We start from the raw sequence: 23,792 nt of genomic DNA on the forward strand, positions 1-23,792 counted from the left end.
CATAGTGGCCCCGAGAGTTTAGTAGTGGTCCCCGTAGGATTGAATAGGTGGTTGGTTGAATAATATAATTTAAAGAGTGTAATTGATTAAAGTGTAGATCTAACGACTAAAAAATCGATAGTATAAGAGCCCAAATGCTATTAATAGTATTCCAGCTCAACTCCTTATAATATTATTAATGTTTTGTAAGTATAAATCAACAATTTTTTTAATAGCAATAGATAATATTATCTAGTACCAATATCAATTATGAAAATAAAAAATATTCGTAACAAAATTCAAAAGTTTCAAATCAGAGCACCAACTTATTTATAGTTAGATTTTTTTCATAAATAAATTATTATTTAGGGGGTATTTTTTAAAGATATAAATGGTTTTCAAATTCGGAACGAATTTGAAGCGGGTCGAAATTTTTTTTGTTTCCTGTCCCTGATCCACTTAGGATTATAAAATTCATCTCGTTTTCTACTGCGAATTCGTTTATCTTTTTTCGTTTACGGTTCCATTCAGAACAAATTAGAATGAAAGTTCTAGCAATCCGAATCCATTTGCATCCTTAACCAGATGTGCATACAGCATTGCTCTAAAAAAAACAAGAGGCTGATAGGAAAAAATTGTGATGAAGTTATTCATGCCAGACTGTATTTGGAGTTATGCCTCCTAAGTTGACCTTATCTTCCTCTACTCATTAATATTTCTTTTTTTTTTCTTTTCTTTTCTTAACTATCTTCCCTCCCTTTTAATCCATTTAATTCATTTCCTCTTTTTCCTACCCCAACTTTATTGCTCTCTTCTTGCAACCTCCCCTTGCTTTCCCTTTACTCTCTCTCTCTCTCTCTCTCTCTCTCCCTCTCTCTCTACACATTGCAAAAAAAAAAAAAAAAAAAAAAAAAAAAAAAAAAAAAAAAAAAAAAAAAAAAAAAAAAAAAAAAAAAAAAAAAAAAAAAAAAAAAAAAAAAAAAAAAAAAAAAAAAAAAAAAAAAAAAAAAAAAAAAAAAAAAAAAAAAAAAAAAAAAAAAAAAAAAAAAAAAAAAAAAAAAAAAAAAAAAAAAAAAAAAAAAAAAAAAAAAAAAAAAAAAAAAAAAAAAAAAAAAAAAAAAAAAAAAAAAAAAAAAAAAAAAAAAAAAAAAAAAAAAAAAAAAAAAAAAAAAAAAAAAAAAAAAAAAAAAAAAAAAAAAAAAAAAAAAAAAAAAAAAAAAAAAAAAAAAAAAAAAAAAAAAAAAAAAAAAAAAAAAAAAAAAAAAAAAAAAAAAAAAAAAAAAAAAAAAAAAAAAATCTTCAATCTTTCCTTCTTATCAGCTTAGGAGCTCAATGGCCACTCTCTCTCCTCTCCCATAAATACAAAAGTGAGAACACACACCAACCATTCTAGCAAAAATTGTACCTTTCTCTCATTCTATGCCCCTCATTGAAGGAAAAGGCATTCCTTTTTCTTTTCCTTGACCATTAATTGTCACTGCATTTTTCTCCTCTTCTTTCCTGTGGGCTTTCTCTTTCATGCAATTTCCCTTTTTTACCCCCCCAATTTTATGTGCTTTATTTTTTTCTCCCCTTTGAGTTGGTCTACCTAAGACTCAATGCTTTGTGATACTAGTTGTGAGTTTCATTTTACCAAGGAAGAGGAGGATCAATCACAAAAGAGGTTTTTTTTTTTTTCTTAACTCAAACTTTGCCCCTTTTCTCTTTCCCATGGTGGGAGATTTTTGTTGTTTAGTTCTTAATTTTTCTTTTTAAAAATACTTGTTGTTTACACTTTTTTATTGCTATGGATGTGGAAAATATAATGTGTAGTTCTTTTTTTCATTTTTTTTTTTGTTTATCATTCCTTCCCCCTTCATCTTCTTGTGGGGTGTAATTGCTTTGAATTTTCCACAAATTTAATGTGTTATTATTGCAACACATCAAAATTTCTCATGTTTCATTAAAATTTAGCCAGTTTATTCTCTTTATTTGGGTATAAATAAATGTTGCATTAATCTTGTGTGCATTCATTACTCAAGGAATTGGATCTGTTATAAAAAAAGAAAAGAGGAGTCAAAGAGCCACTTTTTGTTTGTAACCTCTAATTCCATTGAAACAAAATGAATTCAATTCTTTATTTATCTAAGTGCAATTAAATGTTTCATATGCATTGCCATAATCTTTGTTTTCAGGTACCAAATTGTGGGGAAATTAATCTAAATTTCCAGAATTTTATCACCCTTCAAAATCCCAGAAAAATGTCTAGTTTGAGCACCGAACTATCGAAGTCGACGCAAATCTTCGGCTTAAAAGTATGGGTGTTGATCGCCATCGGCTTCGGTCTATTGATAGTGTTGATTCTCTTCTTGCTATCTGTATGGGCCACTTCTAAAAGAAAGACGAGGAGACCGTTCGACCATTACGGAATGCCGCAAATACCAGTCATCTCTAAGGAGATTACAGTAGACCAAGTCGGCTCTCGCAGCCTTGCGCAGACGCTACACGAGCGCGAGGCGCCTCTCTTTCCTTCTCACGAAAAATATAATGATCAAGAATACGGCAAGACGTTGGCGCAGTTGCCGACGAGCAAGTCGATCGATGCGGATACTATGAGCCAGTCTAGCTCGGTGTACGACGAAGGTAGCTCGGGGCCGACGAGGAAACCGTATTCTCCCGGTGCAATTGTATCTGCCTCCCCTTTAACTGGTTTGCCGGAATTCTCGCATCTCGGATGGGGTCATTGGTTTACGCTGAGAGATTTGGAGTATGCTACAAATCGGTTTTCGAAAGAGAACGTGCTCGGAGAGGGCGGGTATGGGGTTGTTTACCGGGGGAGGCTGATAAATGGCACGGAGGTCGCGGTCAAGAAGATTCTTAATAACTTGTTAGTTTATCTCTCTATGCTTACATTGTAAATTGTTGTAATTCCGCTATTAATATCACTATTTCACTGTCCCTATGAAATCTCGAAGACTACTATAATGTATGTCTTGAGATTACAGGCGAGAAATGGGTTGGGTATCTTGCATTTTAGGCTCTAGCCTTCTGAGAATTTAAGTTGCAGTGATGATTTTTTCTGTTTTGTGGATTTGCAGGGGACAGGCAGAAAAGGAATTCAGAGTGGAAGTCGAGGCCATTGGCCACGTCCGGCATAAGAATCTGGTGCGGCTTCTGGGATACTGTGTTGAGGGCGTAAATAGGTAAACTTTTTGGAAGTGATTTACTAGTTTTTCGTTCTCAATATATCATCTCAATTTATTGTTTAAGAACATGGTTTAAAGGGATCTGCATTTGTGTGCTAGTTTAAATGCAAATTGCTGAGACTTGTGCGCTTAATAAAACCAAATAACCATAATAGGAACCGCTAATAAAACCAAATAATCTTGTTAAAATGCTGCTATTCTTAATACGTGGTACTTTTTGAGTCTTGCGGAGCTTTTTTGTATCTATAAATGCTATATTGGCAAAACAAATGTTGGCAGCCATGTAGTAGAAAGCTTAGATCCCAATGGCGTAATCAGATAATAATTTATAACTCTAGAAGAGCAAATTCGTATCAATGAGTGCTTGAAAGATTGAGATTGCAACATAAGTAACACTCATATCAGTGAACTTAAATGCCACAGCAAATTATAAACAGTTGTTACTGTGACAGATAGAAAACTGAGGAGAAAAAAGGCGAGTCTCTGAAGAGACATTATCTAGAGAGTATTACTCACCAAAATCTTATAAACAAGGTTACAATGTGAGGCTACCTCTTTGCTCCAAATCAGCAATCAACTCTAAACTAACTATGTGACATCACCCAAACGGAAACAATCCTAACAGTGTGAATTGAAAGAAGACAAAGGAATTGATCGAGGGAAATAAAGAAGATAAGGAGATAAAGAGATGAACCTTAAACTGTTTATCGGGATTAATTTAGAGCTTCGTCCCATCGGAGATCCACACTCAAAGAAGATAAAACAATTAAATAAGATCTGTAATTTGATTCACCAGTATTCAGTTAAGGTATTGGAAACATGCCAAACATTATCTCAGGCATCGACTTGAAACCCATTAGTTGCATCTCGTCTGATAATTTTTCCGCTGAACTTTTTTAGTACTTTTTTATTTCAGTTATACACTAGTCAAATATACTTCGCATAATCTTATAACATACATACGTTATTTGCTTCTCTCGATCAAGACAGCGCAAATGACAAGGTTCGATCAGACTATTCACGCAAGCACACTGCTTTGCTACCTAATTAAGTAGTAATTAATTATCTGGAAATTTTTAATGTATAATGGGAAAGCGATCAAGAATGTTTAAACATTTCTTGCGCTCTATCTACAGTAATATCTTAATTCAATTTTCACACTGACGATGCACTTCTTGCTGAATGGTTGAATGTTCAACTGTAAACTGTACTGAACTTCTAATGGACAAGCGAGGATCAGATGAAATTTATTATGCTTCAATAATTTCTTTTGTAGGATGCTTGTATACGAGTATGTGAACAACGGTAACTTAGAGCAGTGGCTTCACGGAGCTATGCGTCAGCGTGGTGTTCTTACTTGGGAAAACCGCATGAAGGTTATCCTAGGGACTGCTAAGGCGTAAGTCCTGACAAAACAACTAATACCTTTTCTTTTAGTGTCGAAAGCAACTATAATTTCCCATCTTCATTTTCTGTTGATAATGAAAGTTTAACTGGGTGATGTAATGCCATGCAGACTTGCTTATCTGCACGAAGCTATAGAGCCGAAAGTTGTACACCGTGACATAAAATCAAGCAATATATTAATTGATGAGGAATTTAACGGCAAGGTTTCCGACTTTGGGTTGGCTAAGCTCTTGGGCTCAGACAAAAGCCATATCACTACTCGAGTGATGGGAACTTTTGGGTACGCCTTTAGTTTCGGTTTTTTTTTCTCGATAAATACTTGTTGTTTATTGCGGAAAAGAATTGATATTCCTTTATAATCCTAAGCTAGTTCTTTCTTTGAATTAAGGTATGTGGCGCCTGAGTATGCAAATACTGGAATGTTAAATGAGAAGAGTGATGTTTACAGTTTCGGAGTTCTATTGTTAGAGGCTGTGACCGGTAGGGATCCTGTAGATTATAGCCGACCACCCAATGAGGTAAAATTCCTTAATTCCAAATGCAAACTTGTTAATTAATAAGTTTCAGTGTACTCTTCTGTTCGTGTTTATTGGAACTCTCCTTTTTTAACTGTATCTGCAGTACTTCCCTTTGATATATTTAGAAGGGTAAACTACTCTTTTGGTCCTCAAACTATGAGGCTCTAGACACTTCAGTTTTCAAACTTTAATTTGTTGCAATTTCTGACTCGAACTTTATGAATCGCTACAATTAAGTTCTACAACCCAATTTAGTTAGCTAAATATTGACAAATTGATGATGACTGATGTGAAAGTATTATGGTTGATGATGCGATAATAATTAAGATGCTGCGTTCACTTTTAATAATTGCTCTTTTGCCTCTTGTTAGTTTAGATGGTAATCTCTGTTGCTCATCTTCTCAGGTGAACCTTGTAGAGTGGCTTAAAATGATGGTAGGCAATAGGAGAGCAGAGGAAGTGGTCGATCCCGCCCTAGAGGTCAAACCAGCTACTCGAGCTCTTAAGCGGGCGCTTTTAGTCGCGCTCAGATGCGTGGATCATGACTCTGAAAAGCGGCCCAAGATGGGCCAGGTCGTTCGAATGCTTGAAGCAGATGAAGTTCCACACCGAGAGGTATAAGTCGACACCTATCTTTCTTTCTCGTCCTTCAGTTAAATATACAATTATGCATCTCAACCAGTAAGTTGCTGAAACTTATTCTTCTTTGATAAAAGGACCGGCGAAATCGGCGGAGTAACATGGGAAGCATGGACATGGAGTTGCTAAAAGAGAACTCGAATTCTTCTGATTCTAATAACAAAGTAGGAAAATTAGATAATGAGACATCTGAGAGGTTGCATGGATAAGGCTGATCAATTTATCGCGCACACGAGGGAAAACCGATTATCTGCGTTTACTTTCCTTCATTGACAAGGTTTATTAGATGTTCTTGCTGCTAAAAGATTTTCACGAAGGAATTACAGTATTTCTGGTTGACGAGTAACTGATTAGATAGGAGGAACGAACTCGTAGTCGGTTTTATAAACACCAGGTTGTTCAGAGGTTTTATGTTTGTACAGTTCCATTAGGGGATGCGCAAAATTTTCAGTTTACAAACTCGTGGTTGGTTTATTTCTTTGTGACTTTTGGTGCACACTCGTCACTCACGAAGTTGGATGTCTATGGAAAACACATTCTTGTTTCTTCAGAATTTTGCAATTTGCTGTTGCGCACTTTGTTGTAGTATGAATAGTTTCTTGCTCCGGTGGAAATGGATGTTTGCTGCATGCACGTACTCCAGGTCTGTCTGTTCTTTTGGAGCTTTTTGTAGAAGTGTTGTTTGAATGAAGATGTTTGAAAAAAAACCGTCAACTTTTGTTAGAAGGTCTTGTTATTTCCATTATGAAAATTATAAGTGGTCCGTTAATGAAATTATACGCATCTCTAACTACTTTTTAACCCATTTAACAAGAATTACGAAGAAATGTCCGCAAGCATTACTTAAAATAAAAAAGAAAAGACAAGTCATCTAATCTTCAAGCAAAGCAAAGACTGCAATTCAACGGCTTGATGCAGATTAACGCATACGAGGCGCCCCGCGTGTTGTGGATCCTCGGATGGCAAAAATAGAGAAACTACACCCCGCCGAATCTGCGAGTTCCGTCTGTGCGGGCGGAACTCGACTTCATGCTCGTTGTGGGCAAAATCGCGCGTTTATGCAGTACACAAACTCACGGCCCTATGAATGGATTCGCACGCACCGATGGCATAGGTCCAACAGAAGTTGAGCTCCCCAGTTACAGAAACTCAGCCACTTTGATCCCAAATTCGATCAAAATAAACACTCCGTAAATGTTTATAAAACATCATTAAAAATTTAGATTGGAGATATTGCAGGCCAAATAAAATGATTCAGCTACTCAATTACTATAAACGCTCCAAATTTTAAATCTAAGTCGCACAGCAATTATGGCTTCAGAACATCTATTTGTTTAAGACTCAGAAATCACAAATGTAGTGCGAGATTTTTCTGTGGTGCCAAATCTATCACAGATGCCACGTGGATAACAAAGATATCTGCGACGCCCAATCACGGCTCGAGGAGCGGGATACTATCGGAAGCCACTTCCCAAAGAATCTCTCACACTCTAGTGGCCCTCAGTTCGCCAGCTGTTCGACGAAATGCCTCCACCACAAATCCCCCCCATCCAATCAGAGCGGCGGTAGAGATTTCCATTGATAAGGACCCCCTCTCTTCAAATACCCGTACACTCCCCCAACCATTCTCTCAAACCAATCCTTCATCTCTCTCTCTCTCTCTCTCTCTCTCTCTCTCTCTCACACGCACACACACTCTCTCTCTCTAGTTTAACCAGCACCATCAATGGCTTCCTCCGCCGCCACGATGGCGCTCTCCTCTCCCGCGCTCGCCGGCACCCCGGTGAAGCTGTCCCCCTCCCCGGCCTCGGGCGTCTTCGGCGAGGGCCGCGTCGCCATGCGCAAGACGGGCGCCAAGCCCAAGAGCGTCTCCGGGGGCAGCCCCTGGTACGGCCCGGACCGCGTCAAGTACCTCGGCCCCTTCTCCGGCGAGCCCCCCTCCTACCTCACCGGCGAGTTCCCCGGCGACTACGGGTGGGACACCGCGGGGCTCTCCGCCGACCCCGAGACCTTCGCCAAGAACCGCGAGCTCGAAGTCATCCACTGCAGGTAATATATATATACACACCTGTCAGTTGTAGCATGTCGTATCATTTTCGGATTAGACTGCAGATTCCTCTTCAGTCAGTCAGTCAGTCAATCAGTGGAACCAACTACTAAATTAGTGATGTGCTTTCATGTCACATCATGTCATGTTTCTAGTAGCTAAGGTTGCTGCTGCTACTATAAGTAATTTGTTTGATTGTTACGCAGGTGGGCGATGCTGGGCGCCCTCGGGTGCGTGTTTCCGGAGCTGCTGGCGCGCAACGGGGTGAAGTTCGGGGAGGCGGTGTGGTTCAAGGCCGGGGCGCAGATCTTCAGCGAGGGCGGTCTGGACTACCTGGGCAACCCCAGCTTGATCCACGCGCAGAGCATCCTGGCCATCTGGGCGTGCCAGGTGATCCTCATGGGTGCCGTCGAGGGGTACCGCGTGGCCGGGGGGCCGCTGGGCGAGGTGACCGATCCGCTCTACCCCGGCGGCAGCTTCGACCCGCTGGGGCTGGCCGACGATCCGGAGGCGTTCGCAGAATTGAAGGTGAAGGAGATCAAGAACGGCCGGCTGGCGATGTTCTCCATGTTCGGGTTCTTCGTGCAGGCCATCGTGACCGGCAAGGGCCCGATCGAGAACCTCGCCGACCACCTCGCCGACCCCGTCAACAACAACGCCTGGGCCTACGCCACCAACTTCGTCCCCGGCAAGTGATCACTCCGGCGAGCTCTAGTATGAGTGCTGCATGCAGTTGATTCGATTCGATCCGATCCCGGTGCAGGTATATATATGGATGATGTGTCTGTTCGTTAATTGTCGGTGCATGTACAATTGGAGGATTCGGAGAGTGGCGCGTGTTTGAGATCGATGGTGTGGTTGGTTTATCTTGTACAATGATAGATCATGTACATTAATTAAATTGATGCGAATTAAANAGAGAAGAACATCAAATTTAATAGTGGATAGGCAGGCTCGTGACACTAATAATACAGGCAATCAGAATTCGTAGACAACAGAACTAGTTTTACATTCCACTTTTTCCTCAAAAAAAAAAAAAAGGAAAAAAGAAATATAATATATATATTAAAAACAATTCCACTTTCTTAGAAGCAATAAACAGATGAATTATTCATGATCAATTGAGCACCCAAGTTTAAGAATTTTATATTGCCAAAATTAGTTAACAATAAAATCAAGGGATTCTTTCTTCTTTGATGATACAATTCAAGTGAACTTTCTTTTTTTTTAGTGCCATCCAAATTCGAGGGGATTTTGGACTTAATCCGCCCAAGCAGAGTAACCACCATATACATTTGAAATTAAGCAATCACGTTTCACTACGTGAATTGCCTAATTAAATCCCATTTTACATCTTCCCAATAAAAAAAATTAATCCACAACCATGCACTGGCCCCCCACACGAAAGAAAAAAAAAAAAAAAAAGTGTATCTACAACCCTCAAATATGAAACTAACCAATCTATATATATATCTGATGAGCTCATAAGCTGAATCCGAAGCGGAGGAAGAAGAAGCAGAGGTAAGCGACGACGACGACGGCCTCGACGACCCAGAGCACGTAGAACACGACGTTCTGGCAGAGGGGGACGACGAAGCGCGCATACGAACGATTATGCGCTCTCCGCGACCGCCTCCACGTGATCATAAACGCCCTGACACGGAAGCCCGACCTGCGTTCGCTCCTCAGCATCATCAGCTTTTTATGCAGCCATTCTCGCTTCTTCCCCGCCATATATATCTAAGTTTCTTTTTTTTTTTTTTTTTGGTTTTCTCCTCTCTCTTTCTTAATCTTGCTTGAGAATGTTAGAGAGAGAAAGAGAGAGAAATTGTGTGTTTTGCGAGCACAAAATTTGACAAGCGAATGGGTTTTATGTGCATCTCCACGCGGTGGAGAGCCGAATCCGATGACTGAAAAAGTAAGAAAATTATAAAAAATAAAAAAGTAAATATATAAAAATAAAAGGTCGTTGTTGACCGACGAATTCCAGAGCCCTTGTTTGCAGTCCAAAATTCCACCGGGTTTCGTTAAGAGGGTAGACGTTCCACATATGATTGCAGACAAAAAATTCAGTATTGAGAGAGAGAGAGAGAGAGAGAGAACCGCAGAACCACCCCTTTCCTGTGATTGCGACTGTTAAATATATAAAATAATTATTACACCCTAAAAAGTTATCCTCGCTATTCCGCCAAACGGGATCATTTTTTACCGGAATATTTTATTCCGGTCAAAGCTTGCTATTCCCGGTTATCCCCGAATAGCAAGCTTTTTACTATTCCACCATTTTGGTGAAATAGTGATATTCCCATGCTTAATTTCAAACTTAATTAAAATTATAAAATAAATTAAAACTAAATTATATAAATATAATATATTACATATTATAACACATTATTTTTATTATAAAATTATTAATTGTGCTATATTAATACATATTATTCATATTTAAATATTATAATAAATTATATTTAAATATTAAAATAAATTAAAATTGAAATTTTAAATAAATTTAAAATTTAAATATTATTTAATAAGAGTGTGAATTATTAAAATTTAAAATTTGTAATCTCAAAATTAATTTATAATTTAATTTCACATTTTAATTTAAATTTAAAGTTTTGAAAATTTTTAAATTTTGAAATTTTCAATTTATTTTTTTCTTCAAATCTTATTTGAATGCTGCTGAAAATATTAAGTTTTAGAAATTTAAAATTTTGAATTTAAAATTTGAGATTTTAAATTTTAAATTTTAATTTCAAATTTTGAAATTTAAAAGTTAAAATTTTAAATTTAAAAATATAAATATAAAATATAAAAATTTAAATTCTAATATAAATAAAAAAGTGATAATATTATTAATTTTTATTTATAACTATCCATTTTAAATCTTATTCTATCTTACCTAACCAAACGTTATTTTTTTTATTCTCAGGAATAACCCAATTTTCATCCAAATGCAAAATTGATCTAATTCCCACTTATACCTCAATTTATACCTATTCCTGGAATACCCATTTTTTGCTTATCCCCGTACCAAACGATACCTTAGAGTATAACAATTAAAGATTCTAAATTTAAGTCATGTCAGACTTCTAGCATTGTTAATTTTCTTTAATTTGATTTAAATTCAGGTTATGGAACTATAAAAAATCTTGAGCTAAGATATGATAAAAAAAATTAAATATCAAAATATTTAAAACACCATTGTGTATCATTTTAAGTTTTTTAAAGTATAATAGCTCTTTTATATATTTAACAATGTTTGTTTCATATGTTTAACAAGCGTGTACGCCACCGCCTACCGAGTTGCAAATTATTGCCTTGATTTGATTTCAAAATGTTAATAATAATTTGATTTTCAAAATATAATAATAATTCTAAGGTACAATGAGTCAGCTGAACAGGATGGTCTACCTTCTATCTTTTTCTTCTTTTTTTTTTCTTTTTTTTTTTTATCGCCAAAGAGCAGTGGAATGAGCACACTCTTATTAGAGACCGTTTGATATCAGCTGGAAAATACGTAAATTTTAAAAAAATATTAAAATTTTTAAATTTTTTATTCGTTTAATTGCAAAAAAACTAAATTTTTTAAAAAATTATTTTTAAAATTTGTTGGCAAATTAAAAAAATGATTATGCAAATTTGCTATGAAAATATTTTTTTTACCATGATAATCTAGAATTTTTACTGTACGAGAATCTTTAAATAGCTAGATCTTCGAAATATGATGTACGAAATGTACTTTTACACCTGGTGCAGGCAAATAATTTCTCGTCCACCCTTGTAACGTAACCTACCGGAATTTTCTACTACAAACGAGGACTCTGAAATTCGTTAGTCATCAACAACCTTTTATTTATTTATTTAATTTTTTATACTTTTCTTGCTTTTTGGTCATCGCTTTCCAAGTGAAGGACTGGGTTCTCCACCGAGTGGAGATGCACAAAAAATTCGTTTGCAGGTCAAATTTTGAGCCCTCAAAACACACAATTTCTCCCTCTCTTTCTCTTTCTCTTTCAATTTCTTATACATTCCCAAGCGAGATAAAGAAAGAGATACACAGATAGAAAACATAAGAGGAAAAAAAAAGACTTAGATATATATATATGGAGGGGCAGAAGTAGGGGTGAAAATGAGCCGAGGATGAGCGAGCTTACCTCAGTTCAGTTCAAGCTTGACTTGAAATTAATTTCGAATTTAAATTTAGGCTTAACCTTAGTTTGAAATTAATTCAAACCGAGCTCAAGCGAGCCTAACTTCGAGTCGAGCAAGCTCGAGCCGTAAACGAATCGCTTGAAATTCTTAGCATCGTGCAATCTATAGTTTAATTTTTATAAAATATTATTTAAAATTTGACATAAAAAATATCTAATAATTTAATATATAAAATGAATGCTTGAAATACGATATTATAATATTAAAAAAAAATAGTGGAAGCGACTCTGCAAGCAAGTAAAAAAGAGAGAGCAATTAGAGTAAGATTTGACTGATTTGATTTTGGAGCGAAATAACCTAAAGTCTATATACATATAATTAAAATACGTAATATATATTATTATATATAATTAAAATATACATAACATATAATTATATATATAGAGTCCGGCTATTATACTCTTATGAGTATAGATCTTTTTGTATTCATGAGTTTTCGACTGTTAGATCTACCCCTTTGACCATTTTCACCTGTTAAATTATACTATTCAATCAATCACTCACCCAACCCTAGGCGACCACCATTATTCTAACTGGGTACCACTATTATCCTAATGACACATGTCTTCATCAAATTGCTGAAAATTTATGAGTATAATTAAAGATGTCTATACTCATAAAATTATAGTAATCCTAGACTCTAATATATATATATATATATAGAGAGAGAGAGAGAGAGAGAAGTTACTATACTATTAATAGTACCAAGCGCTTACTATATATTAGGTTTTCAGCCCTTGGATGAAGAGATGTGCGGTTAGGATGATAGTGGCCTTCTAGTGTTGAATGGCCGGCTAGCTGAATAGTATGATATAACGAATGAAAATAGCCAAAGAGATAAATCTAACGGTGAAAATTTTGGTAGTATGAAATGCTTGGTGCTATTAAAAATGCCTCAGCCGAACTATTTATATATATAGGAGGGCTACTGTGTTATTAGGCTCACAACAGTTCTTGTGTTCCTAACTTTCTATCCCTCCATCAAATTTGATGGATGGTTAGAGTGAGAGAACAAAAAAAAATTGAAGAGAAATTGAGTGTCTCAATTTTTTTTCTCTTTGAATTTCTCTTGAATTTTTCTTCTCTCTCTCATTCTAATCACCCATCAAAATTGATGGATAGTTAGAAAGTTAGGAGTAAAAGAACTACTGTACTCCTAATAGCACAGTAGTTCTGCTTTATATATATATATATATATACTAGTTGAGCGTACGTGCAAATGCACGTAACAATTATATTTAAGTTACGATCTAAACTCAAATTTAAATTTTAATGTAAAATAGATGGATAGAGCATATTGATATTCTGGCAAAAATTTGGATAAGCATGAATTTATTTCTATTTTAGAGATAAAAAGAAATTAAACAAATTTTGAATTAAAATATAGATTCACAATAGATATCTTTCAGTTGGCAAAATTTGAATAAGTATATAGTTTTTTTATTTTAGAGGTAAAGATAAATTAAAAGTTTGTTTTATTATGTTATTTATTTTACATAAGGAAAGAGGAATCAAATTTTTTTTCCCCCTAAAAATGAGTATGTGGACATATCGAAATTTGAATACGTGCTAGATAATATAGATATTATATTATAGTTAGAGATAAAAACGAATTACATAAAAATTCACAATAGATATTCTCAGATTGGTAAAAATTTGGATAAGCATAAATTTTTTTCTGTTGTAGAAATAAAGAGAAAATAAAAGTTTTTTTAATTCTATTATTTATTTTACGTAAGGAAAGAGAAATAAATTTTTTTTCCCGCCAAAAAATAGGTCGGTCTATATATATATATATATATATAGAGAGAGAGAGAGAGAGAGAGAGAGAAAGAGAGAGAGTCCAGTTATGGTGTTTGTAAAAGTACCGAGCACTTGGTACTTGTAAATTTTTTACTGTTAGATCTATTTTTTTGATCATTTTTATCCGTTAGATTATACTATTCATCCAACCACCAACTTAACTCTAGGGGACCCACATCATTCTAACCACACATCTCTTAATCCAATGGCCAAAAATCTATAAGTACCAACAACTTCGTACATTTAAAAGTATAGGAGCTCAATTATATATATATATATATATAGAGAGAGAGAGAGAGAGAGAGAGAGTACATCTAAAAGCATCTAAAAAAAATCCACCTGAATTGTATCATGAAAGAAGAAAAAATCCCTTGATTTTATTGTTAACTAATCGCAGCTCTTAGAATATTTGGCAATACAAAATTCTTAAACTTGGGTGCTCAATTGCTCACGAATAATTCATCTGTTAAGCAAGTGGAATTGTTTTTAATATATATACTATTTCTTTTTCTCCCTTTTTTTTTTGAGGAAAATGGGATTGAATGCGCATACGATTTTTCAGAATACTGGAATTTAGATTTAAACATGCAAATCCGAATCTTAATTCGCATCAATTTAATTAATGTACATGATCTATCATTGTACAAGATAAACCAACCACACCATCGATCTCAAACACGCGCCACTCTCCGAATCCTCCAATTGTACATGCACCGACAATTAACGAACAGACACATCATCCATATATAGACCTGCACCGGGATCGGATCGAATCGAATCAACTGCATGCAGCACTCATACTAGAGCTCGCCGGAGTGATCACTTGCCGGGGACGAAGTTGGTGGCGTAGGCCCAGGCGTTGTTGTTGACGGGGTCGGCGAGGTGGTCGGCGAGGTTCTCGATCGGGCCCTTGCCAGTCACGATGGCCTGCACGAAGAACCCGAACATGGAGAACATCGCCAGCCGGCCGTTCTTGATCTCCTTCACCTTCAATTCTGCGAACGCCTCCGGATCGTCGGCCAGCCCCAGCGGGTCGAAGCTGCCGCCGGGGTAGAGCGGATCGGTCACCTCGCCCAGCGGCCCCCCGGCCACGCGGTACCCCTCGACGGCACCCATGAGGATCACCTGGCACGCCCAGATGGCCAGGATGCTCTGCGCGTGGATCAAGCTGGGGTTGCCCAGGTAGTCCAGACCGCCCTCGCTGAAGATCTGCGCCCCGGCCTTGAACCACACCGCCTCCCCGAACTTCACCCCGTTGCGCGCCAGCAGCTCCGGAAACACGCACCCGAGGGCGCCCAGCATCGCCCACCTGCGTAACAATCAAACAAATTACTTATAGTAGCAGCAGCAACCTTAGCTACTAGAAACATGACATGATGTGACATGAAAGCACATCACTAATTTAGTAGTTGGTTCGACTGACTGACTGACTGACTGACTGCCTGCCTGAAGAGGAATCTGCTGTCTAATCCGAAAATGATACAACATGCTACAACTGACATGTGTGTATATATATATTACCTGCAGTGGATGACCTCGAGCTCGCGGTTCTTGGCGAAGGTCTCGGGGTCGGCGGAGAGCCCCGCGGTGTCCCACCCGTAGTCGCCGGGGAACTCGCCGGTGAGGTAGGAGGGGGGCTCGCCGGAGAAGGGGCCGAGGTACTTGACGCGGTCCGGGCCGTACCAGGGGCTGCCCCCGGAGACGCTCCTGGGCTTGGCGCCCGTCTTGCGCATGGCGACGCGGCCCTCGCTGAAGACGCCTGAGGCCGGGGAGGGGGACAGCTTCACCGGAGTGCCAGCGAGCGCGGGGGAGGAGAGCGCCATCGTGGCGGCGGAGGAAGCCATTGAAGAGGATTGTAGGTGGGTTGTTTGGTGGTTTCTAAAGTGGAGGGTGAAGTGTTTGGTGTCGATATATGGATGTGGAGAGTGGGGTGGTGTTATGAGTTTATATAGGAATCAAAAGGATGAGATAGATAAGAGTGCTTATCTCGTTGTATCTTTTTGTATCTCCTCATTGGTGTAGTTGGGATCTTCGCATTGGCCTATCAAAAATTTTGTAGGGTGTTGCAAAAAGGCCCTACCAATCAGGACATGACACCTGTACAATGAGATGGATCAGGGTTAGGTGGATCCTAAAGATTAAATCAACTTCAAACCAAATCTGAATTTGTTCAATCTGAGGATGCTAATTAGGGTCAAATCAGAGTCAAATTCAAACTTCGGCTAAGAAATTATAGGACCCTAATCAGGGCAAATTAGAGAGCCTACCCTGTTACTAATCTGGTCTGAGACTCTAGGGTTGCTTATTCTTTATGGATTTTTCACATTCCAGAAATTGTTATATTTTCTAATTTGGCAAATTTATCACCCGCAACATAAGAAGTTTACAAAAAGGTAATCATATTATCATCAACCCGCATACTCATATTTCAGTTCAATTACCATAAACAACATTCATTGCATGAATCAAGAACAGTGGCTTTAATATTTATATTCAACACTTTCCACGTGTCTACACATACAAACTTTTCGATAGCCAAAAATATAAAATAATCAAATGAGAGAAAATTAAATGAAGCGCAATAATGTGAAATAACCATTATCATCTAAAACCTTAAGCTTTCTGATAACAATGCTTATAATATTTATATACAACAAGGGCAAGGAATAATAATAATTGCTTCTCCAAGCATTACTGCCTGAAACAACCCAGACCGGATAAAAATCAAACTTCATGAGGGATAAGATTAAACACAAGACTAACACGGCGCGTTGTAATTTCAGTGCTTATTTCTGCTGTTTGGTGCGGGGGCTATGAATCATGTTCTTTCGCTACGCCAAACTTTGAACATGAAGAGTACAAAATAGAACTGAAACAAACTGAAAAAAAATGCCACTTCAGACCAAGAAAAAAGAATTTGAATAGTTGATTCAGTTCTTTACAGCCACAATACATGAATTGAATTGGAGTTGGTTCCAGCAAATATCTGAAAAAAGTATGAAACCTAGCTATCCGTGACCAGAAGCTGCTGATGAATAAAAATTGCAACCATTCTGCTGTCTTTTATAGCCACCGCGGAGCAGCCATACATTGTCGCATAGTATCTTCACATCCGGCCTCATATATAGAGAGAACATCACGGCGGAACGGTGAAGTTGCATCCACGAAAAGCTTCTGAATGTAATGAATATGTATCTTCTAAAATCTTAGCGGAAGATTTTCCAGGGGAGAGCGCATTATTTCACGAACAAGTACTTAAAAGGAGTATCCTAATTGACATTAGAATAAAGATACAATTGTTAGAAAGATGAGGAAACTTGAGATAGCAAAATTCCACAATTTATGTGTAGGGTTTCCCGAAAATCATGGAGAATGGAATATCCAAAAGAATATCTCAAAAACATAAACCAAAAAATTAAAAAATAAAAAACAAAAAAATCTCACGAGGACATTTCGGAGTTTTTGAATCAGTCGCCCAAATATATAAAGATAAACTGAGCTAAGCAACTGGTGAGTAAAACTGATCAGGAGAAGTATGGCATAGCAAAGCAAGGCCACCAGCCAGCGGCCACTTAAATTCCGAGGATATGTGGGATTACAGATTCCAATGATAAAATTGATTATCCAAAGATAATATTCCCAATAAGTTAGTAATCAAAATGAAACACGAATACTCATCATGAGAAAGAGTATGCTAACAACAGCGGATCCAAATATTAGTGTGGTGATACCTTCTTTTAACCCATTCCCGGATATCGGCACTGTGAGAGCAAATTTTTCACCTCATTCAAAGCTGCAATTAAAACATCGGTTGCTACTCAATGCTTGCATTCCTCACACAAAAGTATAGACAAACAAGGTACCTGGAATGCGACGTAAATCAGGCTCAATTCCATTTCCATTTATGTCCTTGTGATTTGGAGTAACATATTTACCGATAGTAACCACCACACCAGAATCATCATGAAGCTCAAAAACAGACTGTATCAAGCCCTGAAAAAAGGATTCGGAAAGTCAAGATACATACAAAACAAAAAGGAATCAGAGTAGAGAGTGCGCGGATGCACATCATAAAACATGTTTCCAAGTTTAATACCTTGCCAAAGGTCCTTTCTCCCACAAGAATGCCTTTGCAATTATCATGAAGTGCTGAAGCTACCTAAGAACAGCTCGCACATGTCATGGCTTCTGACAATGATCATTAATACTTTTGAAACCAAAAAAGATTTCAGTAACTCACAATTTCGCTAGCACTTGCGGTCCTATTATTCACTAAGACCTGCATAAGAAAATGTAAGCCAAGCCTGCTCAAGAGATAAAATGGCAACTTGTATGACTTTCATCAAATGATCGAACTAACGCCTCAGGTACAAAATCAAGAGGAACGTCACATGATAGGAATCCTGGGAATGACTCTAGTACCATACATAAGAGCATGAACTAACGTAATGGAATTAGAAGCACTCAAAGCGCAAAATTCCAAAGCTAAACGTGAACACTAGCAAGCTAGTTGAACATAACCATTCCACCTCTTAAACGTCTCCATACGTGGAATTATTGAACTATGGTTGAGACAACTAATGCAAAAGTGCTTGCTGATGGTGAACCTTATATTATATAGAGAAGGCTAGATAGGAAACTAAGAGCGCTTCTGAACAGACTTTTCAACTTCAGTCCAAACTCTATAGTGGACCATATATTGTACAGAGAAGGCCAAAATAGTGAAATTAGACAATGATGGTGATGTACACAAAGATAATTATTAATACCATCATAATATGACAACAATGATGATGGAGGATACATCATAGAATATAAATGACCAATTTCATATTACCATAATTATCAGGAAAGTAACATAATGACCATTAGTCTAATTGATTTCATTGATATGAATGGGCCAAGTACTTGCTACACTTGCTTACAATGAGAGGACTGGTAATCAAAGGTTCGGTTTCGGCAACAATAGTATTTTGAACCTGGGGATCCCTTCCAGCTGTATAAATTACCTATAATATATGCCAAAACAAAACAGGTAACGCTAATTCAAAATCGGAAGCCAATAGATCAAGGTTAATTCTAAGGAAAAAGAGTAGTTTATAGAGACCACACTACATGTGCTGGATCATTCATCACCATAGATCTATCATATTAGGTAGAAATACATACTGTTTCTCCTCTGTTCATAAAAAGCTTAGCAACCTCTATCCCAGCCTATGAAACACAGGAGAAACATAATTAGATTGAAAACAGCTAAAATATTCAGGAAAAGCATACAGATTACAGACCATGATTGAACCATAAAGAATTTTGAAATGGGTTATCTAACTTTCAAATTTTTGAGTTTACTACTAGGTTAAAAGTTATTTTAATTTAAGTACCTACTTAGTTCAGAACTTAGGCATTTCTATCTTATGGGAGAGAGCTTAGGTTACAAAAAAAAGTGTGGTATGTATTTCTGCAAGCATTATGTAGTTCCTTTTCTCCAAGCAGTATGTAGTTCTCTAGCTCCAATTACATAAATATAACACAACAACAAAAAGGAGGAAAGCCAAAAAAGACGTGTATGGACCTAGATACAGTAAAGGTATCATGGCCCTTAACTTGGGATAGACACTGCACAAAATAGAATTTCATGGAGGAAAAGGACCGTACGGCTCAATTCTGGAGCTATAAAATAGCCTTCTTGCTATTGTTATGGAATCCAATTTTATCTAACGGTGTAGAGAAAAATGAATATGCATATAATAATGGTAGAATATTTGTAAGATATTAACATACTTGCACAAGCCCACCAAGATTATCCCTTAGATCCAAGATAAAGTAGGACGCTCCAGCGCTTTGAAGACGTCTCAATGCTGCAAGAGGCACAAGCATACATCACAAGTATTTAAAAGTAAACCACATCAAATAGCTTCTCTATGGCAAATTGCTGCATAGGGTATTCAAATAAGATATCGAATATGAATTTGTTGCTTATTTTCAGTACCAGAAAGAGACAAAATTATTCACACAAGAGTCACAGATCTTCCAGACAAAAGATCACAATATACAGGAATAATAAGAACACAAGATAGAAAAGGACAAAATAAATCGCCACTTTTATCAACAAGTAGGCAATTACCAGTAACCAAATCTTTCTTCGCCAGTGCATTGAACTCTTTTACATGAATATATCCAACTGACGAATCTCCATTTTCCATTTTCTCTAGACGATAAAAAACTGGGGTACGAGCAACAAGTTGTCTTTGAACCTTCATAGACTGAAGAGGGCCACAAGCACCATGTTTAACCTGCACTTAGAGAAGTTAAATTGTAAGATATTAAGAACCATAAAAATTCTTCACTCATTATACCTTTGAAAAGTTCTCAAACCCAACCTCAATAGTCACATACGTTTCCTTCGGACCCTGTAGCATGGATGATACATCGAATGCTGATTTACCTTGTACATTTATCCCATTCACAGAAAGAAGCTCATCCCCCTGAAGAAACAGTACAAAATTTGAGAATGATGCATACAGATTTTTCACCGCGAGTCTAGACAAACGTTGGGAGTCAAAGTTCAAATTATTTTAGAGTCATGAAGTTAGCATACAACATATTGTAATATGTAGGAAATGCAACACAAAACAACTGGGAAAAACTCAGATGTGAGTTATAACTATCAGAGGAATATTATGGCTTTTATGGAAAAATAGCTTTGTTAAAGACCAGTTTTGAGCTTTCTTACAGACCAGGTTTGAGGGCTATCTACTGACCAAATACATGTTGGATGAACTCATTGCGGAATATTTTAAAATCTAATCATCAATATAACATGATCGAATACGAAGCTTAAACTTAAAGCATAGCAGAAGAAAGAAAGACTCAAAAGGTAAGCATTTTATACATATTACTAATAGTGAAGCAACAAAGCATAGCATTAATACATTTTAAGCCACAAATATATGTCCCATGTTCAAATTACAGCACGTTCGATGAACAGTGCATAAAGAAGACACCTCCATGAAAGTGAAAGGAAAGAGAAAGATAAGAAATGAATGAAGAAGAAAAAGATTGAAGGGTGAGATGATGAGAAAAACTATAAAATGCTAGAGTCACAAGAAATGGAAGGTAAGCAAAACCGACAAGACTTTTTATAGCCTTCAGCTTAAGTTGGCTGCAATGGCAGAATAGCGAAAACAATGAGCCAGCCAGTTTATTAGCATTAAATTTTGCAACAAGAATTATATTCACATATTCAGACCATAGTCCAGCAAATAAAGGACATGGAAATTAATGAAGAGACATTAGAATCCTGATCATGGTCTCATGACGTGGCAAGATCAGCGGATTCACATTCAACATAAGCAATTGAAAAGTAAGAAATCCAGCCAACATTAAAGACTTATGGGTTCAAACAACATATACTGAAATAAGTAACAATACCTGTCTTACACCAGCGGAATGAGCAGGTCCATCTAGTATGATCCCTAATACCTTCAACTTGACAGAGCCATTATCATCAGGAACTTCTCTCAAGTTCATTCCAATCCCAGTGACATCATACTTTGCCATTTTCGAGAACTTTCATTTATGATTGAAGTATCATAAGACGGAAACTGCAATACATGTGAGTATACAGCAAGAAAACAAGTCCCGAAAGGAAAATAGAATAGCATCTATTAGCAAAAAACTAAAGAGTAGCAAATAAAGCATCAGATGTATTGTCATACATGAAAAGTAAAAAGCTACAACAGAAGTTGATAAGCAGAACTTTACAATGAAGTTCACATGATGAAAAATTGCAGATACTCTCAAACATAGAAATGAGATATTTAGTGAAAACAAAGAGCTCAAAACTTGATTGGATTAATTTAACTTTTACTTATAATTAAGGTCAAGAATACAATATTGCCTCCAGTTGCTCTGGTACATAGTGATAGGATGATTTAACTGAGGGATTAGAGTTTTGAAACTTAATGAGATATCTCTTCAAAAGATCCATATCAGAAAGATCCAATTGCGCAGACAAATTTTGATATAATTCGTGTCATGAGATGACAAACTTAGAACGTCACCACAGAAAGAAGGGGCAAGCGCTCATACGCCAATTACATAAAAAGATACTGATGAAGATGAAGCAACGTACTTCTGAAGGAGAAAGGAACCGAGTATACGGGTCAGCCAAACTAGCAAGCATGTTCCTAATAATGTCATGAGCTCGAGATCTTGTTTGAATTTTGTTACGAAGAATTTCTTGCTTCTTTTCCTGCATAGTAAAAAAATGGAAATTTCAAGACATGCACAATTGGAAGACATGGAAATTGGTTCCAATAAGTGTCAAAATCATAACGAATCTGATAAAACCTAGGTATTTAATCTACAGAATACAGAATAGAGAAAAAAGAACAAAAGTAATTTAAGCGTCTGTTATGGTTCATCTAATCTCCACCACCGACTTGACCGGGCATTGTTAAGACCATTGCTAGACCATTACTATAAAATCAATCCTTTTGGTAACAAAAACAATGAGACAATTAAGGCTCTGTTTTGATGTCGGAATTATTATCCAGTGATAGCTCGTTCAGTATGAGAATTTTCTATTGATGCTAGGAGTTTAAATTTTGCTTCTTAAAAAGTCTTAACATCCATGATTTGGTAGGATAGCATATATCATATACGAGGTGATTGTCTCTGTTTGGATACATAAACATCTTGTTCAACATATCTCTTTAATTTCAAAACCTTTGAGGAGTGAAAATCAAAGCCCATGCCTCCCAATCATACAAAAAAATTCTTAAATCATAAGTTATCATTAAAACATTTATTCTGACGTTCAAACTGGGCATTTATCTTATAACCAAAAAAAGAAAAAAAAAACAAAAAAAGGAAAAAAAACTCGAAGGACAAAAATACTATTAAGCTTCTTCTTGAGTAAGTTAAATAGATATATTGAATAAGACGTTCGTACATCCGAACATGCCTATAGAGTATCGCCATACCATCCACATCTCCGGCGACCATGGGCGGTCGCCGGCGTCGGGGAGGAAGCTGTCGTAAACAACCTCCCACGCCTCCTCCACGAGGCCCTCGTCCGTCACCGCCTCCGGCGCCGGCGCCGGCGCCGGCGTCGCCCCCCGGCCCTCCGCCGCCTCCGCCTCACGGCAGAGCTCCGCCGTCGGAGGCGGCGGCGGCCGGAGAGGGTCCTCCGCCGCGGCCGCGAAGGGAGCGAGGAGGGAGAGGGAGAGGGATAGAGCTCCGGCGAACGCGTGTGTTAGCAGAAGCTTCTGGAGACAGTGGTAGGGTTTGACGCTGCGGTTGCTTCGATCGCGATCGGAGGAACGGCAGGAGGAGGAGGAGGAGGGGGAGGAGGAGAGGAGGGTAGCGCTGACGTGGCGAGCGGTGATTGGTGGGGGAGGGGGAGGAGGGGGGAGGTAGCAGCGGAAGTAGGAGGAGGAGAGAGGGATCATCCTCTTTCTTCCAAATACGTAAATGGAGAGAGAGGCTGCTGCTATTATCCCGGTTTTTATTGTTATCGTTAGAGAGAGAAAATGAAAAAGAAAAAAGTTTGAGCACAAAAATTGTAAAATGCATGAATGGTCCATGTATTGTCTAACTTAAGTTCCTCATCTCTTTATTTTTCTTTATCAGTAGTGTTTTCTTTTAAAAAAAAAAAAAACACGGCTAGAAATGTGAATTAATTAGACTTCAATTTTTAAAGATCAATCATCCGATCCATCATCGGATCCCTTACCAACCATGCTAGATGCATTCCGCTTTACTAGCATTTTTTTTATTACAATAATTATTATACATTATCATTTTTTACTAAAGAAAAACTTCAAACCTTATAAATTGCCATTCTTTTAAATTTAGTACTCTATAATTTTAACTATATCACTTGAAATTGTCAGATCCCCAAAAATGATCAGTATTAAATCCTAATGGGATCTCATGCTTGTTTTTATCGACCTTTATAGGATATTCTTTTTTAAGGTCAGTGAACATTTGCAA

General features: G+C 37.2%; 4 protein-coding genes across 24 annotated transcripts; 2 read left to right on the forward strand and 2 right to left on the reverse strand.

Moving 5' to 3' along the window:
• Positions 811 to 15,724, reverse strand: LOC109717303 (chlorophyll a-b binding protein of LHCII type 1-like). 8 transcript variants are annotated; one of them, XM_020243007.1, is made up of 3 exons: positions 15,315 to 15,724; positions 14,614 to 15,102; positions 811 to 843 (listed from the first exon to the last, which is right to left on the reverse strand). In XM_020243007.1, coding segments are annotated over exons 1-3 (813 nt in total). In that variant the 5' UTR covers positions 15,638 to 15,724; the 3' UTR covers positions 811 to 842. The 8 variants fall into 8 exon arrangements, with proteins under 8 accessions (XP_020098596.1, XP_020098597.1, XP_020098600.1 ...); XM_020243008.1 differs by having other exon boundaries at positions 818 to 839; XM_020243011.1 differs by having other exon boundaries at positions 822 to 855.
• Positions 1,229 to 6,365, forward strand: LOC109717301 (probable receptor-like protein kinase At2g42960). Its single transcript, XM_020243004.1, has 8 exons — positions 1,229 to 1,642; positions 2,154 to 2,845; positions 3,057 to 3,161; positions 4,441 to 4,563; positions 4,681 to 4,851; positions 4,960 to 5,089; positions 5,495 to 5,704; positions 5,806 to 6,365. Exons 2-8 carry the CDS (start codon positions 2,220 to 2,222, stop codon positions 5,935 to 5,937), a joined length of 1,497 nt encoding a protein of 498 aa, XP_020098593.1. The 5' UTR covers positions 1,229 to 1,642; positions 2,154 to 2,219; the 3' UTR covers positions 5,938 to 6,365.
• Positions 7,394 to 23,785, forward strand: LOC109717304 (chlorophyll a-b binding protein of LHCII type 1-like). 10 transcript variants are annotated; one of them, XM_020243018.1, is made up of 4 exons: positions 7,394 to 7,777; positions 7,982 to 8,470; positions 14,085 to 14,101; positions 23,775 to 23,785. In XM_020243018.1, coding segments are annotated over exons 1-3 (813 nt in total). In that variant the 5' UTR covers positions 7,394 to 7,454; the 3' UTR covers positions 14,086 to 14,101; positions 23,775 to 23,785. The 10 variants fall into 10 exon arrangements, with proteins under 10 accessions (XP_020098607.1, XP_020098606.1, XP_020098608.1 ...); XM_020243017.1 differs by lacking the exon at positions 23,775 to 23,785 and adding an exon at positions 23,235 to 23,247 and having other exon boundaries at positions 14,083 to 14,101; XM_020243019.1 differs by lacking the exon at positions 23,775 to 23,785 and adding an exon at positions 23,235 to 23,247 and having other exon boundaries at positions 14,087 to 14,101.
• On the reverse strand, positions 16,664 to 23,327 carry LOC109717300 (carboxyl-terminal-processing peptidase 1, chloroplastic). 5 transcript variants are annotated; one of them, XR_002218156.1, is made up of 13 exons: positions 22,781 to 23,327; positions 21,928 to 22,047; positions 21,225 to 21,362; positions 20,174 to 20,278; positions 19,918 to 20,086; positions 19,575 to 19,651; positions 18,963 to 19,007; positions 18,719 to 18,802; positions 18,034 to 18,072; positions 17,890 to 17,952; positions 17,729 to 17,786; positions 17,525 to 17,656; positions 16,664 to 17,062 (listed from the first exon to the last, which is right to left on the reverse strand). XR_002218156.1 is itself a non-coding variant. In XM_020243000.1 (13 exons), exons 1-12 carry the CDS (start codon positions 23,246 to 23,248, stop codon positions 17,531 to 17,533), a joined length of 1,494 nt encoding a protein of 497 aa, XP_020098589.1. In that variant the 5' UTR covers positions 23,249 to 23,317; the 3' UTR covers positions 16,664 to 17,062; positions 17,525 to 17,530. The 5 variants fall into 5 exon arrangements, 4 of the variants coding, with proteins under 4 accessions (XP_020098589.1, XP_020098591.1, XP_020098590.1 ...); XM_020243000.1 differs by having other exon boundaries at positions 17,525 to 17,586; positions 17,657 to 17,786; positions 22,781 to 23,317; XM_020243002.1 differs by lacking the exon at positions 18,719 to 18,802 and having other exon boundaries at positions 17,525 to 17,586; positions 17,657 to 17,786; positions 22,781 to 23,320.

Source organism: Ananas comosus, linkage group 11 (genome assembly GCF_001540865.1).
Source record: "Ananas comosus cultivar F153 linkage group 11, ASM154086v1, whole genome shotgun sequence".
In the NCBI taxonomy this organism is placed as follows: domain Eukaryota; kingdom Viridiplantae; phylum Streptophyta; class Magnoliopsida; order Poales; family Bromeliaceae; genus Ananas; species Ananas comosus.